Genomic DNA, 27622 nt, shown 5'->3' on the forward strand with positions numbered 1-27622 from the left:
ATACGGTTTCTTGGAACAATGATTTCAATCAGGCGTTGCTCTTCCCAAATGTTGCTTCCTCGTCCCTAGTCCTTTTCAAAGCTTGTCATGATCCTTTGCGGTACGGGCAAAATGGCGGACTGAGTGATCCATGTGAAAGTCAACGTTACTACCCGACCGTATCTCAGTTTAACGTTCCTGTAGAGACTAAAATTAAGCGATATCTGTTGAAAAATGGCGGATAGTGAGGATGAAGAAACTCCTCCAGAGCGAGATGTGAAGGTATTATTTAAAATTAATGTGTTACCGTTTCCTGTTTGCCGCATGCACCAGCAGTGAGCGCGCCAGCGACAATAAGAAACTCCATAGCTTATTGAAGAGACAGATATTTGGAGAAAAATGCAAATATGTGTTTCCTACAAATTTTTAAATGAGTGCTGTGGGGAAGGGTATGTAAGACATGCAATTTATTAATTAGACTATTAAGTTAGGCTTACATGTACTTGGACAAATGTGTCGATGTGCAGTTGATGGCGATCTGTAATTTCACTTGCGTTTTGTCAAAATTCAAATTATTAGAATTTTGACAAAACAGGTATGACATTATTTCCCAATTTCACTTATCACCATTTGATTACCCATACTACATGTAATTTTACATCACTTTTTACCTAATTTTTAGGATTTTAACTTCAAGCAAATGAGAAAAATACGAATGTTTGAATCACCAACAAATCTACCCAAACCTCGCTCAAGTTTACTTGCTGCTTCGACCAAATATGGCTTGACTTTTGTAGGTTGCCCTACAGGTATGTCAATTATTTCTAGCAATGTGTAAATGATATTTTTTTTTACAGTGTAACATGCGGCGATATGTACATATATACACAGTATACTGCAAGCAGAGTGACACACACATACACTCCCAAGGATTGTAGAACAAAGAAGAAAACAATTGAAGTTGGTGTAGTCAAGGAATTTTTTGGCACTGGTTCAATTCCTCCACACGTCCACTAAATCAATTCATTTTCAGTAATTTCAAGCTCAATCTCTAGGTCACTGTGCATGACAAATTCTTCAATGATAGCAACACATGTTATACATGTATGTTTGGCCAGCCCAATCTGACAGCAGTTGCATAAATTTCCCATTCTTCTTAATTTTAACCTTTCATTTCAACAGGAATAAAAGTGATAAAAACTGAAACTATTGAAAGGATCAACGAGTCTGATGAAGGGAGTATGCAGAATATTGGTATGTTAAATAGTAATACATAATGTACTCTTTGAATAAAATTTACTGCACTACTGTAACTGTATTGGGAAAAAACTTTGGACTGTTTTAATTTCGAACATAAAAGGTCTCCGAAAATTTGAAAATTATTTTTTAAAATGTCCGAAATTTTAAGCATCCCAGATATTTGGAAGGGACACTGCTTGAGATATGTTTACAATTGCTTGATAGAAATTGTGTTAATCAATTGAGAGTGCAATAAAGCTATCCCTTCATAGGTGTTGTTTCAGTCTAATTCTTGTTTTGGAGGTGTAAATTGACTTAAGAGCCAGTGCCCATAATTATGGACCAAACAACGGCACAAGTCGAAAAATCGATTTTGCTCATTTTTTGCCCATAGATTGGCCCTAGCTAGTAAACAAACGGACCATAGTTAGTTTCTGCTAATGCAGCTTTTTTGGGGAGAAATTTGCGAAAAACGATTTTTTTCCGATTAGGCTCAAAATCTACTTCCGGTTTTGCTGAATTTTCCGAATATTTGATTGCTTCGCGCTCCGCAGAACAGCTACTTGAGAATCTTTCAATGGTCTTTACATTCAGCTCAGGTCTTCATGGTATGACTGAGCGAAAAATAAAATAAATCGAGGCTTCGTTTCAGCCTGAAACGAGATCGAACACGAACGGAAAATATTACAATGTGTTTCAAACGAATTATAGCACTAAAATATCGCCATATTTTTCTATGCGCTATAACTTTAAATGCCATAAAAACACTTTATACGGGTTAACTGTACACCCACCTGTTTGAAAATCAAAAAATATCTCTGGGCAAATGGTTTTAAGTCGCCCGCCTAGGCCTGTGCTTCTCATGAATTTTTCCTTGAACCGCCGTGAGAATGTAAACAATTGCGTGACTCTGGCGGTCACCCTGAATACATAATTCGTTTCCAACAAACCGCAGATGGCTATCTTCGAACATTTGGGTGAAAAAAGAAAAACATAATGGACCACTTTTAACTTTTATATTTTGAAAGTCATCGCTTTGGAAATTTCGTTAATTAAAAACGCCAATTAAAAGCAATTTACTCGGAGTTCGGGTGTTACTGCTATGTCGTTTTAGGCTGTCGTTCTTTCTCTGATCATTTTAATTACAAGAACGAGTTCTAGAAAGAAAATCGTTCTAAGTTCATTTGTTAAGCGTAATGAAAAGTTGATATTGTTGGTTTGTAGCCTTACGTGATCTGAAGGAACGCTACAGTGATTAAATTTGTATTTGTTGATTTCGACGGATCGATTTTCGGTTAAACCTTTTTATTTGTGTCAGCACATTTAGTGCTTTTTCTCCTGCTAAAAAGTCGGAAAAAGTAAAGTAAACAAATCCTAAAAGTCATAAATAAGAGGCATCGACAGTGCGAGTGTCTCGGTAAGCTGTTAATTTGAACAATTACTGTGCTGGACGGATTGCTTTCCTGGTTACCCACGTACTATACATAGTTCATTGTGCGCGAATGTTTCTGTTTCAAACAACTGAAATGCTCAGTGCTTTTTCCTTTTTTTCTTCAGTCTTAAAACTTAAGGTTAAAGTTAGGCTAAACCCTAAACTGTTTTGGCGGCCAACCTATTTTTGGCTAATTGCTTAATCAAATTATATATATATTTCATTGAAATTCGCTCCTCTGTGACCGACTTCCGCGAACAAAACAAGATGGATGTTCGCTGTTCATTTAAGACTACAATCCTGGTCAAAAGTGTTGGGACAGTTACGGCAGATGACTTCACAGGCAGCCTCTCTTAAGACCAAAACCGCGCAAGCCCGCCTACCCCCTCCCCCTGTCAATGTTGATAAAAATCTTGAAGAAAAAAAATCCTTGACAATAGCCTCAGAATAGCCTCGTTTCAAGAGTTGTTCGCCTCCTAGAACAGTATTCTCGAACTAAAGAGACGATAAGATAGATATTCACGTCTTATTCCAATAATAGCGATTTTTCAGCAATCGCGTTTGGTTCCAACACAACTGTCTAACCACTTTCTATTGTCCCTTTTTCCTTTTTTCCCACATCCAATCTAGTCTTCAGAATAGCTTCATTTTCATGCAACATTGCTAGGGGAGAGAGGGGGTCAATTGTACTTGTTTCCATTCATCTTTTGTTCTAAAACGTTAAGGACGTAGTTGAAATCGTGGGTTTCAGCGCGCAAAAATGGGAGGTGTCCCAACAACTTATGGCCAGGATTGCAGGTTTACACTAGAGGAAATTGTTCCGGATTCGTGATGAATCCAGAATGTTTTAGTGCCGGATTGATTTTGCCATTTACACAAAAGTGGACGAAACCGAAATAAAAACCCCCCGGTTTGGTCGTGTCTCTGGAGATTTTGAATCCGGAATTTAAAGTGAGAACTTTGAATCCGAAAACTTTTGAATCCGGAGAGTTTTGTCGTGTGAACGATTTTCTCTCGAATCCAGATATTTTTCCACCTGTGATCTTTTGAGTTTGCGGTGGAACGAAAATGGCGGATTACATGATCCAGTCGTAGTCGAGTCGTAGGCGCATTGATGGCCATTTGATGGCGGTCGCTGGGTGATTACCTCGTGCTGTTTCAGGTGTAGGTAATCACTTTTATAATGGGTAATGCCATACTCCTCAGAAACCGTGCCCAATTGATACTTTACTGCGCAGATGACGACGATGGCACGATCGAAAACCTCGACGGTTTTCGACCCTAAACCCTAAGTAAATACCTGGAGGAACCTGGCATGATGGACAACAGTACCGTGGTCAGCGAGTTGAAGGAAAACTTCAGACTGTCTCAACCTACCCCTAGCCTTATTTTCGGAGGCATTTTGTTTCTCGTTGTCGAGGCAACAAACTGCTTGTTAACCATTCCATCATGAATGTTCCCGGAGTTATCGTCGTGTATAAACGATTAAGAATCCGAATATCCTTTCACTGTAAACCCCTACTAATCCGAATACTCTAAAATTGATGAATTCGGGAACTCCTTTATTGTAAACCTAGTCCTAGATCGACCACTATAATTTTTATTTGTCTACCAGTGTTTTGATCTGCAAATTTCAGTTAATTGATCAAACAACCAAAGTAGAAAAGATGGATTTTTTTCCCAGTATGATTGAAACTTAAACGCAATTTCTTCCTCGGCTAATTCAATTCAAGAAATTCCGGTTTTTCTAGCTGAGTTTGAGCATATTGTGTAGGTACAAATTTTCTACACAGCTAGAAGAGCTGAGATGCCGTCACGCAGTTAGTAGTCTATAGAAATTATGGTATTTCCACTTGACTTTATTTGTCAGTCAATGATTCAGTTGCCATAAATCATAGAGGATTGGTTAAGTGTATCTCTGAAACTGCTACTGTGTTGTAAGTTATCAGTGAAATCAATAAAATAAACAAGTGTTAAAATCATTTCCCGGAGTACTGTAGTAACGTTCTTTATCATGGATGTCGTGGGTGTCGCAATGCAAATGAAAAAACATATATATTTATACTAAGTTAAACAAAAAAAACAAAAACAAAAAACAACAGAAAAAACATTTTCCATTATTTTATCCACACAACGTTTCAAAAATTGCTTTCATCGGATTGCTGGAAACGAATATTTTACTCGAGAGTGGCTATCCGCGTCATGCAATTGCTTACATTCCAACGGCGGATTTTGGGCAAAATCTATGAGAAACACAGGCCAAGGCGGGCGACTTGAAACCATTTGCCCAGAGATATTTTTTGATATCCTAACAGGTGGGTGTATATTTAACCCGTAGAAAGTGTTTTTATGGTATTTAAAGTTATAGCCCATAGAAAAATATGGCGATGTTTTTAAGCAATAATTCTCTTGCGACATATTGTAAAATTTTGCGTTTCAGTTTTACCTCTTTTCGGGCTCAAAACTAACTTTGATTTATTTTATTTTTCGCTCAGTCATACTACCAAGACCTGAACTGAATATAAAATCCATTGAAAGATTCTCAAGTAGTTGTTCTGCGGAGCGCGAAGCAATCAAATATTCGGAAAATTCAGCAAAACCGGAAGTAGATTTTGAGCCCAGTCGGGTCGAAATCGTTTTTGGCGTATTTCTACCAAAGAAAGCTGTATTAGCAGAAACTAACTATGGTCCGTTTCTATTCTTACTAGGACCTATCTATGGACAAAATACAAGCGAAATCAATTTTTCGACCTGTGCCATTGATAGGCGATTTAGGTCCATTTTTATAGGCATTCACTCTTAAGGGCCCATTAATCGATCTTTTTGAGCCATTGCTAGGGAACATTTAGTCTCATATAACCTCATCATTTTTAGTTAGTTCAGAGTTATTTCATGTGTTTTAACTTTTTCCTGATCAGTAACACTAGTGATGATGTCATCAGGCCACGCCCATGGTCATGTGACTAATACAGAAAAAATGCAAAGGCTCCCAGGCAAATTACTTTCCTGGGATTTTTTTCATTGATTTAGTATTTTAATTTAAATCCTCATTACGCTATGCATCGATTTTGTTTAATTTCTAAAAGGTCAGATTTTGAGAGCATTTCCAAATATTGAAAAATTCATAATTTTCTGAAAAAAGCGTGATTTCAAAAAAGAAATGCATAGCTATGTTGCCAACGTTGGCTTTAATTGAAATTTGTCGAAAAAGGCTGAATTTAATGAAAAACCGCGTTTCCTTTAGCATTTAAAGAAACAGGAAGTGCACCCGATATCTATTGGAAGTTACCCTATCAGCGTGTGCGCAATTTACACTACCAGCACACTTCGGTAAGATCAAACAAAGCCACACTGAGTTAGTTTTTCTCTTTCTATTGCTCTTGATTTTCTGTCTTTCTCTTATTTTGTCTTTGCTTGTACTTTTTTTACTTTGCATTTTGCGAAACACAAAGAAAAATGTCTAGAACGTAAGCGAATTTGCAAGGTTTTGAGTTGTTTTTATTTTCCGCGCTCAGGCTGACGTAAGTGACCGGAAGTGAAATTTCACCTCCTTAGCAACGCGTGTGAGTGCGCGCATGAATTGGTTAATGGGCCCTTAAGCTATATTATTTTTCACAAAATGTCAGAACTTTTTGTCCAAAATTGATCCGAAATGAGATAAAATGGGTTTAAAAATTAATCACCTGGAAATAAAATATAAGAAATATTAACATCCAAAATGTTTTGCAAGTGATGCATATAAAGAGGTAGCCTGCAGTGCAGACAATTTTGGTGAACATTCCAAAAATGTGGAGAGTTGGGATGAGTGAGAGAGGCTACATAGGAGGCTGGTGGGCAGGGAATGGGCACTGAAGAAACAAATTTTCCCTCTCCTCCCCCTTCCCCCAGTTTTTTCCCTCACCCCAACTCATCACTGTTAACCTAATCCAAGGTAGGTGGCTGCCTTAGCACTTGACACAGTAATATTTGAACTTGCTCGCCCAAAATGTGCCCAAAATGTGCCCCAGGCTAAGTAATGAGGAGTCCTACATTATTGAAGATACACATACACTTGTGTATTTTTCACTTCACTTGTATGACAGCCTCCAAAACAAAACAAAAAGAAACAAACAGCCACACTTTGTGTGAGACCATTAAAATAGAAATTGGTTATAACATAATGGAAGTTATAAGAGTTTGATATGCTTAAAAATCTTGATTGGATTCAACTAGAATTATTTTATAACATACAGTACAAATATACAAATACATGCACATCCTCATTGTACATTAATTTTTAAAATACACCTTAGATCCAGGGAACTTTCCATGCCTTGTTATACATTGAACATTTTGTTTTCCTGAAATGTGCTGTTGCTTTAACAAGACTGATCTCCAGTGCTGTAATTTAAAATAATTAATGTTCTCAAGCAGCAAAAAGAGCATTCCCATCAAACAATGTCAAAGCCTGTTTTGCAAAAATGTAAACCTTATCGTGAGGTTGTAAATTAAAGAGTGGTCAGAAAGGCACATTTTTATGGCAACCATACATGCACAATACCATATTATATTTCTATCTAATTTCTCTCTTTCAGTGGGGCACTGTCCCTCATCGTTCATTCAGACTGGGCATCCTGTACAGTTTGTTGGTTTAAGTAGTGATGATCTTACTCTATCTGTCTGTTATGAGAATGGAACTCAAACTGTTATGGTGCTCTATGATGTACCAACACTCGGAAGCTCTGTAAGTACAAATGTTTATAACTAAACTTTAACACTTATTAAATCCATTGTCCATCATTTGTATGGTAACATTTCTGTTGACGTCAATTTGTTTTAAGTTAATAGTATGAATGTGTGAATTAAGGATACAAACTACATGTATGAGTGATCTTTGAAAATTCTCTCAAAACTATACAAGCCTTCAGATGAGTTTAGTTTGAGAGAATTTTCAAATATCATGAGCAGTGCAGATCCTTAATTACAATACACTGTGTTGTTAATTGTTGCCATATGCCATTGCCTTGTTTTATTTATTATGTTTTACCCTTTCATTCCCAGGATTAAAAATAATTTGTTACTTTTAAAGTTGACATACTGTAATTATTATGGTTGATGATTTACTTACTGACAATCTACTTACTACTCTGCCTATCAACTACAAGAACATATCAAGTTATATCACTATTATTTTTGTTTATTTTATCAAATACATTGACTGTATGGAGATGTTAATTGAAGATTTTTTTTGTCATTTCTCAGAACCCTTCAATGGCCAAATTTGGTGAAATTACTCTAACTAGAGATGAAGGTACTTTAAACATGTATACTTTTATACTTTGGAATTAAATTGCTTCTAACTTTACATTTCTAATTTAAGGAGAAATCCATGACTGTATGTATACATGGAAGCTCTTTAAATCTAAACAACTGTACACTCTGGGCTACTCATTTCAGAGAGCTTGGGACATCTTTTATCTTTTCATGGTTAGCATTCAAGTACGGACAATGTGTCCATTGCTTTACATGTGAATCTCTTGAATAACCTTTTTTGTTCAGTTCACTTCAGGGTTGGCAGTCCATGTTGTGTTATATGTAGTCGGTCACATGTATGTGTACATTCATTCTTGACTGCTGTTTGCTTTGAATGCCTTTCCAATTTAACCAGTACTGTAGTTGTCATTTTTGTCACTTATTTGTAAGAACCCATTATTGCTGCAGTGTGTACCTTTTTATTGTTTACATAGGAGCAAGTGTTGGGAACGTTCTGTGGAATCCTGGTTTTCCTGGTATCTTTGCTGTTTGTCTCAGTTCTGGCTCTGTGGCAGTGATGGAGTTGACAGAAACAGAAATAAAAACACTGGCAACCCTTCCTGGAAGTGTAAAAGCAAGTGCAAGTAAGTAGACTTTTACATAACATTCAGCAAGTTATTGAGGCCCAAGTGCAATGAAGCTGATTTTCTTCTCAGTGAAAAAAAAAAAAAAAAAAAAAATGCTTGCAATCTCACAGCCATGTGGCTTGTCCCAGGAATTGTAATTAAACAAAGGACATGTTAGAGTGTTTGATAGTTGGACATGTTTCCTGAGTTAGTGTTCCACTTTGTTTTTTGTTTTTCATGTACAGTATACATGTATACTTGTCTATTAGATTCCCTATTACAGATGGTAAGTTTGCAAGTTTATACATGGACTGAAGCTACATTTTACATTTTAATTGAAATAAATTACTTTATGTTTTCCCTAGTTTGTTGGAGTCCTAAAGGGAAACAGCTAGTAGTGGGACATAGAGATGGCAGGTTAACTCAGTATTCACAGGCAAGTACAAATTTATGTACATGAACACATGGTCTTTTCTAGTGAATATGAGAAATATCTTGTTACAGTACACACTGTACATATGTATGTCTTTGGGTCATCTTTGGTAAAGTTGGATCAATTTGTGCATGCTTTTACTGGCCTTGAGATCAAAAGGATATCAAACCTTTCTGACGCATTGATAGCATCTTTAAGAATCTCTGGGTAATTTCTGAACATCCATGAAGTTAATTAGGCAGGTCATGAGGTAGATTTGATCTGTCTTTAATTATCAATGTTCAGAAGAGAATGGTTTGAAGCAACTTCTACACTGTGCTTTAGGACAATAAATGAGTCTTTACTCTCCACCAATCAGAGTTTTAAAAAAAAAAACATTTTCCACTCATGCAGATCTACATGTTCAACTTCTTCTTTATCCAGGCTCTGGAGGTCAAAAGGGAAATAGAATGTCCTGAAGTTTTCATTGATGATCCCCATTCAGGTACCACATGTACATGTAGACATGGCAATTATGTCCATACATGCAGGTGTTGCAGACTTCCTTTGAGTAAGGAGGACCTGTTCAAAGCAGTCAATGAAACACAATGAGACTTGAATTCGAATGTAAATGACTGTACAAGTTTTTATATTCAATAATTACATCTTGTATACCAAGAACACATGTAGCCTTGTTTGTGACTTTTTCATCTGGTATTTTTTATATATTATAGTGACAGATCTGTTGTGGATCACTGCAACATTGTTTGCTGCTGTTTACTCTAGTTTCGATGATGGAGATACCCCAAAGTTTCAGCTTATTTCTGCTCCTGTAAGTCAGAACTTTTGCTCTGGATGTATCTAGACTACAAGTGAGGTTATCGTGACAGTGGACATGTTGTATAGTTCAATTTTACCCTTAGTTAACGCCCAAGTCGCTAGTGGAGGGAAGGTGCCTATGAAGCCTGGGGCTGCAACCGCAGTCACATCCCCAAGGCGCTAGAACACCCGACTGGCCTGCCCAACCCGCAACCAAGCCACAAGCCCCCCGCGCCAAGCCCCCTACAGGCACCTGTCACACTCAAGCCAGATGGCATTGGTGGAAAAAAAAAAATGCTGAAAAGAGGGGGGGGGGGGGGTGGGTGGGGGGTGGGGGTAGGGAGGGAACACCGAGAACTGCTAAACTATAATTCAATCCACAACACCACACTAACAGAGCGATGAACACACTGCGAGCACATGGGACGACAACACACGTACTAACCAAAAATATCACTGGGCAATGTCAGCACCAGGGCTCTCACGACCATATGACTGCTGCAAACGCTACAGAACGCACCAAACGCTAAACAAACGCTAACAGATGGCCAAGGCACTATCAAACGCCTACAAAAAAAAAAACGCTACTGACCAGACTAGCTCCTGGTCATAAACTATGTAAAATTCAATAGAACTACATGTATATCAAACGCTACAGAATGCACCAAATGCTAACCAAACGCTCATAGACGGCCAAGACACTAACAACCGCCTATAAAAACGCTACTGACCAGACTAGCTCCTAGTCATTAACTATGTTAAATATCATTTAACTATATTATAATTTGGTATTTCCCTTTGTTTTGGTGTATGGTAATATACTGTATGTGAAACAGAGGAAAATACCAAGTCATGCCAAGGGTAAAACTGAATCACAACTAACACATAATTGCAACTTGATAATAAGAGTGGTTTTCAGCCAATCTCAAACCATTAATAGTAAAACCTAAACCAAAACCAAAGGAATTATCTGATTACAATGGACACTCAATTGAGAACTGCTCTATGTTTAACCAATGTTCTCCTCTTGGCAATAATATTCCATAATTGATGTTACTAACACTCTAACTTGTTTTCTTCTCTTTTAGAAAAATGAACCAAGGACCATAACTAACTTTGATGATATCTATTATGTGATGAGCGAAGAACGAGAACCAATGTACTATTTGAAGAACATTGCTGAATGGTTAGGAACATATTTTGTTTAGACTGCATCCTTTGATTCTCCTCTTACAAGAAATTACTGAAACAGTAACTGTTAGAAGTTATGTAATTTGATTTTTCTCTATAGATTCAGATGGTAGTTTATGTTTGTTTTAGGGAATCAGTTTCAACTACAGTGCATGGCTAGTATTAAGTAATAATATCGAAACTCTCTTAAGACAAGTCATCATTTTGCAGGACTATGGTTGTTTCTGCTTGTTCTAATGGTTTTGAATCTGCCGTGATTGGAAAATATGGAGGAGAGGTAAAGAAATGTACATGTACAGTGTATAATTGAGCTTTGTTGACTGAGTGAAACTGGCAACAGATCAGAAATATTCAGTCAAGTTCAGGCCATATGATCCAACTGCAGCGAGGTCCAGGTAAAAAGTAATGACTGAGAACCCAATATTTAATTTTTTTTTTTTTTTTCAATTTGTCTTGTCTTGTCAATGAAAATTTAATGATTATTTTGTTATACGTGTAAACTTTTGAAGGAAGGTTTTGAATTTGTTTTTGATGAATATCAAGAATAATCCATCATTGATATCTAGCCCAACCCTGTATCTATGATTAATGTACAAGCTGCATGACATTTCACATGTACAGTAAATTATACACAGTCTGCAACCTCTGTATCTTTTACGTTCTGAGGAAGGTAGTTTTGGTCCTGACAATGATACATGTATTTGAACAGGCTACAACCCTGTGGGAAAAGTGGAATTTTGAAGAAACTGGCCGTGCAGAGATGCCGCTGACTAACAACAATGATGAGACATTTCCCATGGGTTTGGCATTTGACTTTAGCTCAACCAGACCAGTTATTGAAGGAGAGAAACGCCTTTCTCCTGCCCCAATAATGATGCTTCTGTCAACAGATGGTGTCTTGTGCCCATTTTATATGGTGAATCAAACTCCTAATACAGATCACAGTATCATAAAGCCAGTGGAGCCTTTACCCCTAGGAGGACAAAGAAAAGCAATTAAAGCGTCAAATGCAGGTAAAGGGTGTAAAGGGTAAAGGGAACAGCTTTCACATCTGGTGTTTCAATTTCAGAGGATTTATGCTAAACAGGGCAGAGACTGCAAGGTTGTTTAATGATATAAGAGGTACTGACAGCAAAATGTACATGTATTTGGGACCTTGTGGTGGTGATCAAGTGGGGATGTGTCTTTTTTAGGTTGCTGAGATTCGTTTATTCCCTTCCCATGATTAAACCCAGGAACAGTCACAGACAAATCAAACAAGCAGACATACCTGCATGCGGTGTTTTCGATCAATAAATATACATGCACATGTAACCTGATGTAGAAATCTAGAGTGGGCAGCATTACAGTATACTACAAACCACGAGTTTTGTTTCAAGGTTCTTTGAATCTTTGTTTGCATTAGACAATGGTAGGCCTACATGTACACATATACCAAAGTAAACTGACCTCCCAGATTTCCACAGCACCTCAATTAATTTGTAACTAGTCTATAAGTTACAGTGAAAGTCTTTTGTGTACTATCTATTTGTTTGCAGGCTATACTGCACTACAGTGAATATATAACATTTTTATGGTCAGCACCTTCTCTGTAATTTTATGAACCTTTAGTTAATACCTGCTTGCAATTTTAGGTCCTTTGTCAACTGGTACACCAGGCTTGGCTCCCAAAGAGAGTGTTCCATCTGGACCTAGAACTGCTGGAGACCTTCCTGTCGGTGCCTTTGCATTTGTTGGAACCAAGCAAGCTTTTTCATCTGCATCTTGTACATTTTTACCAGGGCTTTCAGGGACCCTCCCTGCAAGTGCTTTTTCATTTGCCGGTTCCAAGCAACCTGTTTCCTTTTCATCAGTGACTCCAACATCAGCAACACCTTCAAGTACACCAGCTAGTGCCTTGTCATTTACCAGCTCCAAGCAGAATGTTCCTTTGTTTTCTGGTGTACCCTCATCAGGTACATCAGGGGACCTTCCAGCTGGTGCCTTTTCATTTGGCAACCCAAAACAATCTGTTTCCTCTTCGGGGAATGCCCCCACTAGTGCCTTTTTGTCAACTAACCAAAAGCAGCCAGGGTTGACAGCTACATTTAAGCTTCCAACACAGACCCAAATCCCAGCAACAGAATCAGAGAGACCTTTAGCCAGTAGCACACAGCTTGTAAAACCCACACCCAGTAGTCAGACCCAACCTGGTAATCCTGGACTATCATCTTTCCAAACACCTTTGCTCACTTCTACTTCAATTGCAAAAGGGGATGATATACCAAAGGCAAGTTCCTCAGTTCCTTCTCACTTGACAGAGCAAGGGTTATTGGCACAGCCAAAGCCAACTCTTGCCAGAGCTGCTGTGACCAAAACACCTGCTACAAGGCAGGATATGTATAAGGAAGAAGGTTCAAGTTTGACAGAACTAAAACCCACTCCACAGGGCTTCAAATTACCTGGGCACTCAACTCCTACTGAGGGTGTAAGGCGAGAACCTACCAGAAAGGTACATGTACAACTGTGTGTCTATTTTTTTGTTGTGTGTGTGTGTGTTTGTTTGTTTGTTTGTTTGTTTGTTTGTTTGTCTGAAAGAAGAACATAAATTATACTTTAGCTTAACCATCCTTTTCCTCATCTTTCCTTTCATCTTTCTGTGTGTTGCTCTGCCCTCCTTTCATCCATCCAACCTCCCATCTGTAGGCCTGTCACCCCCCCTACCCCCCCCCCCAACACACACACACACACCACTTCCATCCTCCCTAGTACCATGGTTGCTACATTTCAGAGTTAAGCCATTTTCTAAGCCAACAACTTTAATAAGTTGTCTTACACTGTAGGAGTGATTACTACAGTATATAAACAAGCTGTTTGAGAGATCCAGTCAGAGTCATCAGGAACAGCAGTCATTGAACTTAGCAAATACCAGTGGAACTGTACTGTTTGTGTTGTTGCCCTTGTTTTACCACTTGTTAAGGATACAATTACATTCACTGTTACTTTTCATTATTCATTTCTTTATTTACCTTATTTTGGTAGACTGCTCCAGTTTCAAAAGGCAATGTAATTGAGGCATCTGTGTCAGAAAATATCCAAGAAGCGGTACTTGTGGCCTCATTCTTTTATTTTATATTTAGGCGTTAGCATGTTTTGCTAATGTTTTCTTGGTACACAGTTTAAGCAGTTTGTTATTGCTTTTGTTTTGTGGAGAATAGTTAATCCTATGACTTTTTTCATTGATTTGTTGACTACAAATAACTCAACACTCACCAAAGTTAAATTTAAATCTTGAACATTTACATTGTACTCTGATCAATCAACAAACAGATAGACCAACAGACAGGCAAACAGACACACCAGCACAGACATATAAATGTAGTTTACATACATGATTGTATAAACAGATAGACAGGCAGATGTACACTCTGGCAGACAGTCAGTCACTCAGTCACTCAGACAGACAGACAGTCAGCCACAATAACATACAGTCAATCAGATAGACAGACAGCTACATTGACATACAGCAGACAGACAGACAGAGACACCAAAAGATAGACATACAGATCAACCGTCAGACAGACGATTAACACCAATGGACAGACACTGAGTGATGTGCTGAGTGATGCCAAATAGAGTGACTCGCTGATAGAAGAAGTCATTCATGATATGATTGTTGAGTCATATTTCTCTTTGCTTTTTGTTACAGATCAGCCACTTTAACACAGAGATGGCAAAGTTATGTGACAATGTCAAGACCATGCAGAGCAACTGTCGCCTTACAGATGATAACAAGGATCTGGCTTCTCTTAGAAAGAGAACAGAAGATGTTGCCTCAAAATTGTCAGAAATAAAAAGTGCAACAAAGGTTTGCCATTATACACCTGTAATCCATCATCACTTACAGAAATGATTCTTTGTTATGTGCACTAGATACAAGTGAAATAACCAAACTTTTGTCCGATTGTCTAGTGCTACAGATTATGATTATGTTGTTCATTGTGAGGGTTTCTGGAGCATGCCTTCCTCTGCATGTGCTCTACCAAATAATTAAAGTATGGATGCCTACATTTTTACATCATGCAGAGGGTTGTTGGTGGGAGGAGGCTTGGGGCAGGTTGGAGAATTCAGTAAGAATGTCAGAATGCATTTTTTTGCCATTTGAGAGATAATTCTTGACTTTGACAGGAAAGATACATGTAGCAGGGGTTTACAAGTAACTTGTAGGAGGAAAGGAGATCCTTTGGGTACAGTCTGTAAACTATCTGGTATGGGTATTATAGTTATCTTGTGCCACTGGATCAAATTTCCTTGTTTTGCTTTTACTCAAATGTGACAGGAACAGCACAAGGATATTGATGATGAAAAAAGGAAACTGTTTGAAGCATTTGAGATGCTTGAAGATGCCAGGTAGGGTAACTGAATTACATGACACTAATGGTGGCCAGGTTAATACCATTGTTAAATGAATTTCGATAATTGGTAATCTTATGTTTGAATTATAGCTGTCAGTGGTCACAAAGATCAACTTGAATTTGTATCACCTGAAGCAGTCCTCAATATTATTTTTTTCTAAGTGCTTTGTATTTGTTAAAGTAATGCTTCCTTGAACCATGCAGCTTGAGATAAGATATCCTCTCAGGTAACGTATAACATCAGTATTATCAGTCCTCAGCATGCAAGCTTCAGAATTTTAAGTCTATGTAATCTTTAAATTTTTGCTGGGTGCTTAACTGATTCCGACAAAATACCGTTTTACAATAGTTATAATTGTCTTTTTACTCCTTTAGGATTAGACAGGAAAGAAAGAGTGACCAAAGATATGTTCAGTTGTTAAAGGTACATGTACCTTCTAATAAATATTCAATCTTATCACCTGTTTATGGTACAAAAGAGTGTTGCATGTATATGAACCACTTTATTTTCTCAATAGTCAGGTTTTATCCATGCGATATGTGGCATCCATGTACATGTATTAATGTCGGTTCAATGGCGTTATGTAGCTGGTACTCAAGTAATTAGGCAATTCAACAATCTCCCAAGATAAACAGAACATCTGTGAATGTTTATATACTAACCAAGATTTTGTTTAATTATAGTCTAGAGCTCTGGATCCAGTGAACACAAGTAAGATGAGAGAGATCAGAAATCTCCATTTGTATTTGGATAAAACACTTAGGTAAGTAATTTGCTTGTTTGGTACGTGCATTAGTTATATTAGTTTATCAAAGAGGACCAAGATCAGTTGAAATAAGGATGGGATGAGGGTAATGTGACATTTGAGGAGATGGGATTGGATCACATGGGATGGGACAGGAATTTTTACGTTTTCATAACTGTAAAATGGTTCTTTCTTTATATTTGTTAAGGGAGGTGAACATGGTTCTTAATGAACAGTGGAACAAAGAAAATGAACGCAAAAGGTAAAACAAATCCCAGCTATTGTTGTTGACCACGACATGCATGTGTTTGAGTTTTACTGGATTTATAGTCCTGTGTACAATTTTGCAACATTTGTAGCAATGATAACTGATTAGATACATTTCACTGTATAACTACAAAAAATTTTCTATGCCATAGAGGTAACCTAAAGTGAAAGAGAAAGTGTGCTATATAAAAAGAGTGATTGAACTTTAACAACACTGCCAATGGTTGCAGGCAGCCACACAGGCTTGAGATTGACTGTATGGGCTAATAAGAAAAAATAGACAATACTAAATGTCTGAATTGCTTGCAATAAATATGTACCATTTTCGTTTATAACTCGCAGAGTTTCTTTGACAGATCCATTCAGCGTCCTGCATTGGTTGAGGTTTACCAGACCTTGAAGGTCCACCATAAAATTACACAAGATCAAGTAAGTACAAAGTTAGTTCTATGGCGCTATCTAATCTTAGTCTTTGTTAGTCAATCTTAGAGGGTTCCCATGCACCTTGAAAGTCCTTGAAATCCTTGAATTTGAAAATCCAAATTTAAGGCCTTCAAAGTTCGTGAAAAGTACATTGGACCATTGAAAGACCTTATTTTACAGTTCCATGTCGTGGAAAGACTTAAGGTGTCCCTTGAAAAAAGCTGGAAATCTGTCCACGAATGTCCTTGAAAAGATCTCGAATTGCAACTCCAAAAAAGAGTACGAGCTCCTTTTTAAATTAACCTTTCTTGACTGTTGCGTGTTGTATCATGTCATGCAACAAGACTGTGATTTGTAACTATGATTGGATCTGTTAGGCAGCCAAGTTAGAACAGATCACGCAGGAAATGAAGAATCGCAAACTATTGTCAACTAGCTGGCAGCGAAGTCCACTCAATACAACAAGTTTAAGGTACAGAGCCCGTACATCAGTGATTTGTTGTGGGTATCTAGCAACTATAACTTCTAATTTTAAGAATTGTATCAAGATGTTTAACACAAATTGCAGAACGAGTTTCTAACCTACACCTGTACATCACCTTATTTACAGGTCATGATATTTCGCACTACTGTGCTAATAGGCTAAAAAGCGAGTAACAAATAATTGCTATAATTATAAATATGTTTCACTTCTTTCCAGTTCTGACATGATATTATCAGTGAACTGACTTTTGGTTCTGTTTCAGGGATGACTTGTCCTCTGTGCGTGATCCCTTTGCTGTGTCAAAACAGGAACTAAAATCGCCAATCAAAAATGTATCAGGTGCGATATGGTTTAGTACAGTAACGGTCAAATGATTTTAAATTGGCCTTTTAAAAACAAGAAAATAATTTTTGTAGTTATGTTTTAGGATCCAATATCAACCCAAACACATTCTGTTCACCAAATTTCCCACTCTTTTAAAGTCCATAGTGATGTTAATATGAGTTTTCTGTCCATATACAGCTCCAATATCTCCTCAAAAGCAGGCCCAGCTGAGAAGCATGTTTCAGAAACGACGAAACACCCCAGTAAGAAGGAGCACGGTTGGTAAGTTGATGTTCAGTTCTACTTAGTAGATACACTCTTGGATCTGGTTCAATTTTTATCACAAACTGGACGATATGCCTCCAAAACTTTTTTTTAGCAAGATTACACATGTAACAGGCTTATCTGCTAGTTATAATTATTGTTTTGATCAGAAAATATATGTAGGAGTAGGAAATTTTGCATTTTGTGACTTACGGAGGTTGTACCAATAACAACCAAACAACCACTACACATTGCAAAATGTTCTTAGAATAGAAACAGTTCATGAAAAAAGGCTTGGGATTACATTGGAATGGATATCGTACAATATAAACGTTGAGACTAAACAAGGTATTGTTAAAAACATTGGGACTGTACAGTATGGTTGGTTGCGTTTCGTCTTTTTTCTCGTGAATTCTGAATTCCAGGTTCTTTCGTTTTGCACTGGCCAAGGCAAACCCGGTCACGTAGCAAGGCATTAGAGAGTTTAAGCGTGACGTTTACGGCAGACGGCAAACTGCAAAGATTACCTCTGATTTTTTATTCTTTTCTTGCAATCCTTAAACAAATCACACAAAAATAGAAAAATGTCTTCTACTATTACCACAAATACAAACATTTTCACTTTATTGTACAGACAACTGAAGACAGACGGCAAAAGTTTCATTTTTGCCGTTTGCAGTTTGACGTAACGTCATACTTAATCTCTCAATTATTTTGGTCAAGTTAGAACAAAATAAAAATACGAGTACCGTATACAAAACTTGTAATGGTTTAAACCTTTAGTGGGATTTTCTGGCAGAACAAGCCAGTTCTATAAACAAGATTTAGTTAATCTCGATTGTTGCCGACCTTTCTGGTTACTTGTGTTCTCCCTTTGTCCTTGCCCGTTGCAAGACTAAAGACTAACAGCTAGACTGCTCCCCTTACAGTTCCAAGTACTGTTACCAAGACACCCCTAGTGAAGACTAGTAGACCTGAAGTGCCATTCTTCTCTTCGACACCTGCCGTAAGGCCAGAGGACACAGCAGAGGGATCTAAAGGACGGTTCAGCTTTGATGATGCTATCCCCGAAGAAATTAAGGTGTCTGACGATGATGGAAGTCTCGCAGAAGATGGGTATCAGGAGGAGGAACCCTGCCAAGAGAAAGAGCTTGGGCATTTGGATGCAATCCACAAAGCCTCGGCTAGTGGACCAGATCCTTCACCTATACATTCTGAGCCTACATTAAGCATAAAAGGGAGTTTTAGTTTGGGCAATTCACAGGATGAGGCTGTTTTGAAGAAGCCACCTCATCCCGTGGGGATCACAGCAGCTGTTGAAAGTTCACACGCCAAGTCCATCCCACAGCCTACTGTGGTCGGAGCATTTTCTGCAGTTGATAAATCTGTTGGTGGCGGCATTAAACCACCTAGACCTCAACCAACAAAAGCAGAACCAGCATTAGCACCAAGTGGTCTTTTCGTTCCAGCAACCAAGGCAGAGGTAAAACGTTCATTATTTGATGTGCACATTGTTCTTATTCAAGAAAAAGAAATATCCACTATTCTTTACAAGTTAGTCACATGATATCGAGATGCAATTGAACCTAAGTTAACTGTGCATTCAATACCTCCTCTCCTTGTCCTGTTTTTTTACATTTTAGAAATTAGACGGGGTGACTTGTCCATGTCAAACTTGATTTATTAAGGTTAAGAAGTTCACATTGCTTAGTGTGACTACTGTTGGCCTGCTTGCCTGTCTGTCTGTCGGTCTGTCTGTTGGTCTCTGTCGGTTATTTTCGTTCTTTCTTTAAACAAAATTTGTAAAATAACATTTTATCTCGACAGCCCACAGCAACTGCAACTATTCCAGCAAAAAGCGACTTTGTTCCAAATGTCAAGGTCATTAGCACAGAAACACCTCCCAACATTGCTGCAGCAATGGCTGCCATGAGCAGAGCTAGTGCATCCCAGGGTGCTGCTCAGTCAGGCAGTAACCTTGACCCTTCAGCCAGCATCGAACCAGTAACACTAGTAACTTATAAACCACAGGCACAAGGGGGTGCACAACCTAAGGACTATGATGTAGAAAACAATGCTGCAAAAGCCATTGCAAATGCAGCATTGATGGCCGCTACAGCCGAAGCCCAAAAGTCGTCCGCAAAGCCACAGTGTAGTACAGAATTCATCTTCAAGTCTAGCGATAGCAGTAAGCCCGGTCCCCCAGTGGTTACCTTCAAGCCTCCAACCTCTCCACTGCAAATGCCTGAAAGTGCATCCAAAGTTACTGCTGCTCCTAACGTCACTGTGAATCCCACGCTAGTCTTCAAACCTGCATTTGCTCCAGCCGTCCCAAGCGTATCAACAGCTTCCAGCACTGGTGGATTGCAGAAACCTTTTACAGGACCTCAAACTGTCGGCTCATTTAGCTTTGCTCCTCCAACTGGTGGTTTGCCTAATTTTGGGGCTTCCTCTGTGGCTGCCTCCTCAACACCAAGTGCATTTAGTTTTAGCACTAAAGCAAAAGACACAGTGCCCAGTCAGACAGCTGCAGCAAGTGTCGCAGCACCCAGTGCTGCAAAACCAGGAAACATCATCACTGCACCAGCTGTAGGTATCACACCAAGTCCGAGAGTGAGTAGGAATTTATTTGCAGCTGGGGAATTAAGTTCTGCAGCAGCAGCAGCCACAAGTGGGGAACAAGATGCCAAGCAGGAAGACAAGAAGGAGGTATTGAAGGTAAGTTCAAGAATGGACAGAATCTGGTTTAGAATGATGATAACAAGGATTTATACTACTCTTTAAACCTTGTAACCTTAGCAGTGACAAATTGAACTAAACGGATCATAGAAAGGAAGAGACATTTAACGAGGAATTGCAAACCACGTTTCTTGTTTCCATTGTGCGTTAATATGAAGACCAGTGTCGCAAGTTTTGTGTGAATGACATTGTCTTTCTGCGGTATGCTGTTCTCCTCCATTCCAACTCTAGTACAAGCGAAGAGCTTTTCACGCAGTCGAAGGGTTCTTTACCCTCTGGCTGTGCAAAATTATTTGCTGGTACGGGAATGCTTGCTACGCAGTCTCTACCTGGCTATCTCGTACTTGATTATTCTTGATTTTAGAGAATATCTGGCCGCACAAGTTAGCTTTTTCTCTGGTAGACACAGACTTTTAACCTTTCCTTACAGAGGTAGTTCATTATGGGAAACATGGGATCTTATTATAACCCATTTAAATTAGTTAGAGATTGAACCTAACCTTGATGTCTTTATATTGTGACAGACCCTGCAGGTGACAACTGCAAATCCATCCATCGCTAGTTCTAGTGGAATTACGACCCCAGCAACAGTAACACCAGGATTTCCATTTTCAGCTCCAGTGCCAGCTGGTGAAGGCTTCTTTAAGAATCTTAATCTCTCGGCATCTACCATCGCTGGCAATGTGTTTGGCAGTGGTGGTGATACAAGCAGTAATCCTCCCAGCATCTTGAGTTCTTTGATGCGAGCATCTGCTCCAGGAGGTCCTGCAATCAACACTGGCAATTTGTTTGGCACGGCTCCCACTGCAGCTTCCAAGGATCCAGCATCCACTTCCGGTACACCACAAGGTCAGGTTTCTCTGCCTTCTAAAGGGACTCCATCAGAAAACAAAGATACCAGCACCCGAGCAGTAATGACACTATCTGGTTTTCCTGTATCTGCTAGTGCAGGAGGCGTTTTTGCACAGGCTTTATCTGAAAGTAGCAAGTCCAGCATGGTGTCATCTACAACTGCAACTAAGACACTTCCTGTTCCTGGAAGCATTTTCGGTGCCCCAACCACAACACCTGCATTCTCACCAGCTAGCTTATTTGATGTTTCTCTTGGTGATGCTAAATCTAGCACCACAACCCCCTCTACCACCACAGTTGCAGGTAATCTGCTTAGTTTATCTGCTGGCACTGCATCTGCTTTTTCCGCTACAAGCAGTACTAGTCCATTCTTTCCCAGCATCACTCCAGCTTCAACAAATGCCTCGGCACCAGCAGGAGGCTCCCCATTAACTTCTCTTCCGCCACCCGCGACAACAACTACAGTAACAAGTCCATCTTCCAGAGATTCTTCAACGTCAGCCGCTAGTGCAGTTGGTCTGTTCAGCAAAGTCTCGAGTACTGCAAGTCCTTTTGGTGTGGCTCTGGGTACAGTGAGTAGTGGAGCTGGCTCTGTTGGAGCTCCCTCCGCAACAACTACTGCTGGCAACCTTTTTGAAGCACCTCCATCCACTGCCTTTGCTCCCACTCCCGTATTTGGGGCCAGCACCTTTGGAACTTCTCCTGCACCTTTTAGTTCTCCTGCTAGCAGTCAAGGCAGTACTTTTGGTCCTACACAAGTATTTGGGTCATCAAACATAACAGCTGGTACCGGATCAGGGTTTGGGGCAACTGCCAGTGCGGGGTTCAGTACTGCATCCAAGCCAGCTGAGAATGGTAAGAGAAGATCCTAACAACAGTAACTTGTAATACACACTGTAGGTTGGCATTACACCGGTGGTACTTGTGCCATAGAATGATTACTGTTGCATAATGGAACCTTAATGTGGGCATGAACCGCTGATTAAGACATTAAGAAAGTAACCATGATGTACTGTAAGTTAAGAATTCTAAGGGGACCAGCATGCCACAATACAATTTTTTACCATTGCTTCAGCATTTCTCCCCAGTGTCAGTTATTGTATATGCTTGTGATTCAGTTGGAGGGACAGATCCAGACCTCGTTATACGGTGGAACACCAAAATGTTTCACGCCCTTTGGACTCTACGTATTTTCGCCAAGCAGGAGGCAGAAATGGGTGATAGGTGGGCCTCTGCGGCCGTCCTCCTCCGTAGCTTGCAGGCTTGTACGGTGTGTGGTATGGTTTATTTTTCGATGTGCTCTAAACTGCAGTTTCGATTACTTTTTCTGGCTTTTTTTTTTTTAATCCACGAGTAGCGAGGAAGTCATGCACTCTGATGGCTGGGTTATCTGGCCCAGTATCTAATCACTAATCAAGATAACACTGTGCTTGGTAGAGAACCAACTATTAAACTCTAAATACTCACTTAAGCCCTAGGATTTGGATTTGGTGGCTTTGGTTTAGGAGGACAAGCCAGCTCACAGGCCAGCAAGACAAACCCCTTTGGCGTTGCACAAGGATTTGGAGGGGCAACTACTACACGTATGTACTTGTTCAGTGTTAGTATTATAGTAATACTACAGCGAGCCTGGCTTTCGGCGTTGTTTGGAGGTAACAAATGAGGGGGTATGCATGGGCTGAGTGATATGTGCCAAAGCGCTTTTCTGGCCTGGCACTGGTTCTCAATTTCAAGACCCTTGGTGTGTTACTTCTGGTGAGGTTCCCACAGATTAGTAATGGAAGAAAGTGTAAAAACAACCTTAATAAACCACTAAATGACAACACGGATGAATTTTTATGTCCTTTACTTTTGTTTCTCACTCCAGAGTCCTCGTTATTTGGTGGAAAGTCAGGAGTTGATGTATTTAAGGTTTGTTAACTAAACTGTGCGTAACATCTGCGGTATCACGGGGTTAACTACATGTAGGACGAATACTGATATCATATTCATTGAATGAAGCTTAAAGTTTGAGGTCTTTAGATTTTTTCACTGTCAAAGCATACTTATTGGGCCCGTTTAAAGAATCTACGACCTTGTTGAACCCCAGGTCTCTTAGAATTCCTGAATACACTGATAATAGGCCACTTTCGATATATTAAAATTCAGTTTGATAGTGAGGCCTAGAGGACACAAGCAAAAGAAATGAATAAACACGGGCATTCAATTTCCATTGTGTGTCCTCTAAGCCTTATTGGTAAGCTGAATTTTAATATATCGAAAGTGGTCTATTCCGGAAACGTAATACTAGCTCCAGGTTGATCTTGTGAGTTTACTAGAGATCGCAAATCGTGATGTAAGTTCGAAGGAATATGAAATATATGATGGACCTTAACTGAAATCTCAAGCGTTACATGTAAGTCTTTAAATGTGTCTCTTAAGTTGCCACTTTCCATCCTTGACATTGCCAGTCTAAACCCTATCTACATTTGTTCGAATGGTTGTATTTTCTAGATGACTGATTCACCGAAGCCAGCGTTTCACATTGGCCCGTTTTCTCAATCTGGATTTGGAACCCAATCATCTGGTGGATTTTCACGGAGCTCGTTCAGCGCTCAAGGTGGAACTGTGGCTGTCTCTGGTTTTGGCTTCGGTGCTTCATCACCCTCTGGTAAACATAACCGTAACCTGCATTTGTTTGCCTCTAAGGTTTCTTGCTAGAGTACCTTTTGTATAACTGCTTCATGGAAACTCTCTCTCCCAGGTACCACAGGGTTCGGTTCACCACAGCCCTTTGGCTCATCCTCTGCTGGGGCGTCCGTGTTTGGCGGTACGCCTTCATTTGGTTCCGCTCCTTCATTTGGAGGAGCTCCAGCCTTTGGAAGCTCTCCTCAAGCAGGCCTAGGTGCTAGTCCATCCAGCGGGTGAGTGTCAAACAAATCTTTACTCTTTTTTTGTTTTATTTTATTTTATTTTTTTTTTTAGGAAGGAGGGGTGGGGAAGGGGAGTTATATAAACAGATTGCATAGTATGGTGGTTCAAATGTGTCGAAAGGTTACGACAGTTGAAACCTTCATTTCCTTGAGTTGACATTGGTATTGGCAAATGGAACCTGTAACTCTTTGCCTTTCTTCCTTCCATCTCGTCTATCTGTGCCTATGTTAACTGCTACGTATTCCTTAACTTTCAACGGTGGCAGGTGGTTGCTCAATTGTCAGACTAAATTACACTTTCAAGCAATATGTGTAAAAATTATCGGTATAATGTTTGTACTATGTATATATAAAAGTGTAATTAACGTATTTTAATTTTAGGGTCTTTGGAAGTGCACCATCTGGCGGATTTGGACAGTACGTTTCTTTCATTGTTAACTTAAAAGAAAAAAAAAAAAACAATTGGAAACTGAAAGCGAGAGGGGTTACCAAATGATATTTCGTTCCTTTAAAAAGGCAATGTGGGGGATATTTCCAAACCGATGTTAAACGGTTCTAATATAACAAGGTTGCTGCACCGTTACCTTTTTTAGAGGGAAGAGTGGCAAGCTGGTGATCAAACTTCATTTTATGATAGCTACCAGTATGTTTGAAACCTCACACAATTTGTTTTGATCTGTAGATCTCAAGGCAGCTCTACATTCGGTGCCTTGGCAACCCAGTCGAGCCTTCCATCGTTTGGCGCTGTAGCTGGTATGCCGGGGACACAAGGGTTTGGTGGTATTCAACAACAACAAACAGTCCCTTCCTTTGGCTCGTTCGGCGGCGGCGGCGGCGGCGGCTCGCAGTAAGTAAACCAAATAGGTCATTTCGATATATTAAAATTGTAACTTGTAATTGCTTTTGTTTTATTCCCTTTATGCCTTGGAACCAAGTTAGAATTTTAATATATCGAAATTGGCCTATAATAATTGCGGGCTCAAGAAGAACCCGCAACCTATTTTGCACGCCATATCTCGATTTTGGAGCAATTTTGTTCGGGCAAAATCGATCGATAAATCCTCGTAAACCAATCAGAATCCATTTTCACTCGAACAAGAATATTTTTAAAGATGGCCGCCGAGTCGACCAGTGTGCTAGATCTTCAAAGCCAAAGTTTTGCATCATTGAAGTGTTAATATACATTTAAAAGATTGAAAATGGAAAGAAACAGTTTTAAAGAATACTCAGTTCTCGTTATGATGTCAAAAGAAGAGCAGCAACCGATGAAAACTTGTATAGTTTGGCCCTGACTCGATTTTTGCTTCGTTCGGGTGGAATGCAAAGAACGCGATTTTATCACGCGCATTACGCGTATTTGGACTTTGGGTCACGTGGAACTCAAGCATAGCAGCGCCGTCCTATCCAAATCGAGTGTGTCAACTTGGGACGTTTCCTGTTCAGTGTTCATGTCGCGTTTGAAGTCCACCTCGAGCGAGTTGTTATCTGTTCTTGTCCTTGGAGTTGTAAAGTTAAGTATAGCGTGACAAAGCGCGACAAACAATTTTAGAATAAGCTTAGATTACATAATTACAGCCGGAAATATGATCTATGTATAAAACTATGTGACAAAAAAAGAAAGAAAAACAAAAGAAAAAAAGAAAAAACACAATTACAGTAAAACTAAACAAAACAAAACGACAAAACTAGTGTATCATGGAATTTTATAGTGTAGGTGACTGTCTCATAGGTTTAGTGAAATTGCTCTATGCAACACCTCCACGTACACTTTTGAGCACATAAATTGGCAAAAAGGAAAAGGGGTGCTGCTGAACGTTCAACCTACCCTTATGGGCAAATATTTTAGCCCCGCGAAGCGGAACATTTTACTTCTGGCCCCAAAATATGTCATTACCCCAAGAACCATGTATAACGCACCTATTAAAAATTAATCTCAATGCACCACTGATTACAACTCAGAACAACTCTGGTACATTTTTAGTAACCCAAAGCACTAAGCATCGTCCTCGCCCCCATTTCCTGACCTTTGGTTATTACTAGTAATAACTTTATTTAATGAGGGAAAACCTGTGATCTTGAAAAACAGCATAATATGGGGAGTGTTACCTATATCTCAAGAAAAAAAATCGGACGCTAGCGTTTGTAAGGTGGATCGCAAAGGAATTCCGTGCTCCGACAAAATTTTGTAGAAAAGTTTGAAAGATAATCATTTACCGTGCTTTAAGCAGTAATTAAAATTGCACTTTGCCATAATGTGGGCAGGTAGTGAGGGAAAGTGACTATATGATATAATGGAACATACGCAGGAAGGAGTATTGTTTTTTAACGTTAAAGTTTTCTTTCGATTCCAAGGTTATTTTGTACTTTTTTTTTTTTTTTACAGGAGTCCCAGCGGTGCTTCTTTTTCACAGTGGAGGTGATGAAACTGTACTAGACATCATTCATGGCCTGCATCTTCACGTATAAAGCTTTTAGTATTTGCGCCTCGCAAACTGCTCAGAAGAACACTCTTCTATCCAATTAATAATCGTAATTCCTTGTGTGAACGACAAAATCGCTGGTCTTGATTCGTATATCGTGGCTTTGGAACAAGCATTGTTGTGGATAACGACTGTCAAAACCGCTTTCTATGGCTGTGGCTGTTATTGTATTAAACCAAACTGAGGACAAAAAGTTACTGCCTATCGTCAAACCTAATGCAATCAAACTAAGAATAACAAATACCCGGCAGAAATTCTCTTTAATAAAATAACCTTATAGTTCCTAAGTAAGAACAGGCAAGGCCTAAAAGAAGCTGCATTTAAAATGATCAATTTATAATTACAAAGCTGACATCCAAAAAAGTCAGCGCCCAAAACTTAATTTATGGTTATCAACAACGACAACTTCTTACATGTAGTTAAGGTGGCTCCCTATAGTTTCACGATCGCACGAGCGCTGAGGACTGAAGTTCAAATAATCTGCGCGCGTTCAAAGGAAAACGTCGGTGTTTTTCGATATTTTAGTACGTCAACATGAGCAAAACTGACAGTGAATTTTCTCGCGTTTCCTTCGGTGAAATTCCGTAAAATTTGGCAGATTGGGAAAATCTAGAAGACCAGATTTTTTCCAGCGGTAAAAGACATAAATTTGAAAATATCGAAAAAACTGCCTTCACAAACCCTACTTTTTTCGTGTTTAAAATTCGTCTCCCGCTGGAATTGATGTGATCACCGAAGGAAATTCATGAAAATCACAAATAAAGCCTTAAAAACAGTAAAAAACACATTTGTTTGGGAATTTATAAT

General features: G+C 39.1%; 1 protein-coding gene across 1 annotated transcript; it reads left to right on the plus strand.

The window, feature by feature from the left end:
• Positions 1-94: 94 nt before the first annotated feature.
• LOC145462335 (uncharacterized) lies at positions 95-26996 on the plus strand. The gene is made up of 33 exons (XM_081445867.1): positions 95-261; positions 662-788; positions 1162-1233; positions 7225-7373; positions 7892-7940; positions 8377-8526; positions 8874-8944; positions 9365-9425; positions 9655-9752; positions 10828-10925; positions 11141-11207; positions 11640-11943; positions 12565-13421; positions 13952-14014; positions 14619-14777; positions 15249-15319; positions 15700-15748; positions 16009-16088; positions 16279-16332; positions 16694-16766; positions 17138-17232; positions 17507-17583; positions 17767-17850; positions 18762-19315; positions 19660-20550; positions 21096-22278; positions 22896-23006; positions 23291-23334; positions 23917-24073; positions 24167-24326; positions 24717-24752; positions 25018-25182; positions 26719-26996. Exons 1-33 carry the CDS (start codon positions 214-216, stop codon positions 26753-26755), a joined length of 6294 nt encoding a protein of 2097 aa, XP_081301993.1. The 5' UTR covers positions 95-213; the 3' UTR covers positions 26756-26996.
• Positions 26997-27622: the final 626 nt, after the last annotated feature.

The sequence above is a fragment of the Orbicella franksi genome, chromosome 1 (assembly GCF_964199315.1).
Source record: "Orbicella franksi chromosome 1, jaOrbFran1.1, whole genome shotgun sequence".
NCBI classification, from domain to species: Eukaryota; Metazoa; Cnidaria; class Anthozoa; order Scleractinia; family Merulinidae; genus Orbicella; species Orbicella franksi.

What these genes read in the sequence shown, in the direction of transcription:
- LOC145462335 (XM_081445867.1), top strand. Translation starts at nt 214, where the DNA reads ATGGCGGATAGTGAGGATGAAGAAACTCCTCCAGAGCGAGATGTGAAG. An exon ending in CTCCAGAGCGAGATGTGAAG is followed by an intron (nt 262 to 661) that starts GTATTATTTAAA and finishes CCTAATTTTTAG; the next exon opens with GATTTTAACTTCAAGCAAAT. An exon ending in AGTAAGAAGGAGCACGGTTG is followed by an intron (nt 17,851 to 18,761) that starts GTAAGTTGATGT and finishes CTCCCCTTACAG; the next exon opens with TTCCAAGTACTGTTACCAAG.